The following is a 3,633-nucleotide window of genomic DNA, read 5'->3' on the forward strand; positions in this document are numbered from 1 at the left end:
ATCATGATGCTGTCATTGAACAAACAAGAAATATCCTTACAAACCAGCAAGCATCCATTCAGAACATAGAAACGCAGCTGGGGTAACTTGCTCAACAAATAAACCAAAGATCACCGGGCGAACTTCCTAGTAAAACCGAAAATAATCCACAAGGCGCGCACATAAATATAGTTACAACAAGAAGTGGGACAATAATTACCCCTCTGACCCCAATTCAAAATGAAGCACCTAAAGAATCACAGAGGAAAGAGGCATAAACTCAAGAAGAAGATCAAAACTATCAATTTGACAGCCCTACTCTCCGAGTACCAAACATGGACTCGGCGAGTACAATGCCAAATCCAAAAGAACAGGTCCCTGAAAAGCCATATCATACTCCGATGCCATACCCAGGCCGAGCCAAGAAGGAGAAGCAGGAAGAGGAGTACTAGAAGTACTTAGATCATATCAAGAATCTTCAAATCAACATACCCTTCATTGAAGCTGTCGTCTAAATGCCCAAATATGCCGTGTTCCTCAAGGAACTTCGTACTAATAGAAGGAAGATGGAAGAAGTGAAGAAGGTGACTCTAAATGAATACTGTTCAGTTGCTATGCTAAATAAGCTACCAAAGAAGAAAGGTGACCCGGGGAGCTTAACACTACCTTGCCAATTTGGCAACTTAGCTATAATTCACGCCTTAGCTGATTCGGGAGCAAGTGTCAACTTAAGGCCATATTCGTTCTTCAAGAAGCTGGATCTCCCGGAACCAAGGCCTATTCGCATGGCAATCCATTTAGCAAACAAGATTGTCACTTTCCCAAGGGGCATATGAGAGGATTTGCTGGCCAAGGTGGACAAATTCGTCTTTCCCGCTGATTTTATCATTCTAGACATGGAGGCGGATCCTCAAGTCCCGATCATCATCGGAAGACCCTTCCTCAACACTGCAAGTGCTATAGTATTCAAGGAACAGTGACGACATAGCTTTCTCAATCGACATGCTAGACGAACTATTGGAGGAATGTGTTGAGGAAGATTCCAGCGAGTCCACAGCTGTTGATGAAGAATTTGATGCAGAAAAAGACTTAATGGAGATCAAAAGGCTGTTGGAAGAAGTTGAATATGAAGAAATAATGAAGCAAACTGAGAGCCCTACTCGCCGAGTAGGGCCAATCTATTCGCCGAGTTCCTCCTTTGAAAAGGAGGAATTCGTAAATTCAGCCACCAACTTGCCGAGTACCCTATCTGCACTCGGCGAGTCCAGCAGTCAGAACCAAAAATCTGAGCTGAAAACATTACCTAAACATTTGGAGTATGCTTTCCTTGAAGAGGGCAACGAAAAGCTAGTGATTGTAGCCTCTGACATGTCTAAATCTGAAAAGGCGGAGCTCGTGCAAGTGTTGAAGAAACGGAAGCGTGCCATAGCTTGGAGCATCACCGACATGAAGGGAATAAGCCTATCTTATTGCTCTCACAAGATCAATCTGGAAGAAGGAGTGAAGCCGATTGTACAACACCAAATAAGACTAAACCCGAACATGCAAGAAGTAGTCAAGAAAGAAGTGGTCAAACTCTTAGATGCCGGAATTATCTATTCCATCTCCGATAGTTCGTGGGTGAGTCTGGTCCAAGTGGTGCCCAAGAAAGGAGGGATGATGGTCATAACCAACAAGAAGAATGAGCTAATTCCGACACGAATGGTAACCGGTTGGAGAGTGTGCATCGATTATCGAAAGTTAAACGATGCCACTCGAAAAGACCATTTTCCCTTACATTTTATTGATCAAATGTTAGAAAGGTTATCGGGCCATAGCTATTATTGCTTTCTAGACGGATTCTCGGGTTATTTTCAAATACCCATAGACCCCATGGACCAAGAAAAGACCACATTTACTTGCCCAAGTGGGACTTTTGTATATAGGCGCATGCCCTTTGGGCTATGCAATGCACCCGCAACTTTTCAAAGGTGCATGACAGCCATATTCCACAACATGGTGGAAAAAATCATGGAAGTCTTTATGGACGACTTTTCTGTTTTTGGATCTTCTTTCCATGATTATCTCACAAACCTTAACTTAATGCTTGCTCGGTGTGAAAAAACCTATTTGGTCCTCAAATGGGAGAAATGTCACTTTATGGTAAAAGAGGGTATAGTGTTGGGCCACAAAGTTTCCAAAAAGGGAATTGAAGTGGATCGGGCAAAGATTAACATCATTGCCAAATTACCCCCACCAACAAATGTGAAGGGCATTATAAGTTTTCTAGGACACGCGGGTTTTTACCGGTGTTTCATAAAAGATTTTTCCAAAATAACTAGACCTTTGACACAATTATTATTAAAATATGCACCATTTAATTTTACTAAAGAGTGTTTAGAGGCATTTGGATTTTTAAAGGAAAAATTAACTAATGCCCCGATCATTGTTGCACCAAATTGGAGCTTACCCTTTGAAATTATGTGTGATGCTAGTGATTTTGCTTTAGGAGTTGTCCTTGGTCAAAGGGTTGATAAGCACTTTCGACCCATATACTATGCTAGCAAGACTCTAAATCCAGCCCAAGAAAATTACACCACCACGGAAAAAGAACTATTAGCTGTGGTGTATGCTTTTGATAAATTCCGTCCATATTTAGTTTTATCAAACACAACCGTTTTTACAGACCACTCTGCTATCAAGTATTTGTTTGCCAAACAGGATGTCAAGCCAAGATTGATAAGATGGGTGTTACTTCTTCAAGAATTCAACATAGAGATACGAGACAAAAAGGGAATGGAGAATGTAGCAGCTAACCATTTGTCAAGACTTGAAAACCCACAATTGCATGAAGATAGAGTTGGCGATGATTTCCCGGACGAGTATATTATGGTGGCCGTGGGAGAAGAACCATGGCTTGCAAATATAGCTAATTACTTAGCTAGAAATTACATCCCAAAAGTTCTCACAAGTCATCAAAAGAAGAAATTATTTTCTAAGATAAAATATTACTTTTGGGATGAACCATATCTTTTTTGAAGCTGCACGGATGGGATCATACGAAGATGCGTGTTCGGGAGTGAAACCCGCAAGATATTAGAGCATTGCCATAGCGGGCACACAGGTAGACATCACGGAGCACATTACACAGCGAAGAAGATCTGTGACATTGGGTTTTATTGACCCACAATTTTTAAAGATACAGCCCAATTTGTCAAAGAGTGTGATGCTTGTCAAAGAGTGGGAAACATTTCATCTCAAAATGAAATGCCACAACATAGTATCCAAGTGTGCGAGGTATTCGATCTGTGGGGGATCGACTTCATGGGACCATTTCCAGTGTCTAGAGGCAACAAAATACATCTTGGTGGCAGTGGATTATGTATCTAAATGGGCGGAGGCACAAGCATTACCAACTAACGATGGTCGGGTTGTGGTGCGGTTTTTGAAGAAACTATTTTCACGATTTGGAGTTCCGAAAGCACTTATAAGTGACCGAGGCACGCATTTTGCTAACGATCAACTAGAGAAGGTGCTAAGGAAATATGGGGTAACCCATAAAATTTCTACATCCTACCATCCACAAACTAGTGGACAAACCGAAGTGACGAATCGAGCTTTGAAGGGAATTTTGGAGAAATCAGTGGGGAGCAATCGCAAGGAATGGTCTGAGAA

The 3,633-nt window shown here is 41.6% G+C and overlaps 1 protein-coding gene across 1 annotated transcript; it reads left to right on the forward strand.

Annotated features, from left to right (window-relative positions):
• The first annotated feature begins 494 nt into the window (after positions 1-494).
• LOC145040623 (uncharacterized) lies at positions 495-815 on the forward strand. The gene has a single exon (XM_078988534.1). It carries the CDS (start codon positions 495-497, stop codon positions 813-815), a length of 321 nt encoding a protein of 106 aa, XP_078844660.1.
• The last annotated feature ends 2,818 nt before the right edge of the window (positions 816-3,633 follow it).

Source organism: Lactuca saligna, chromosome 4 (genome assembly GCF_052625555.1).
Source record: "Lactuca saligna cultivar CGN05327 chromosome 4, ASM5262555v1, whole genome shotgun sequence".
Classification (NCBI taxonomy): Eukaryota; Viridiplantae; Streptophyta; class Magnoliopsida; order Asterales; family Asteraceae; genus Lactuca; species Lactuca saligna.

What these genes read in the sequence shown, in the direction of transcription:
- LOC145040623 (XM_078988534.1), top strand. Translation starts at nt 495, where the DNA reads ATGCCCAAATATGCCGTGTTCCTCAAGGAACTTCGTACTAATAGAAGG.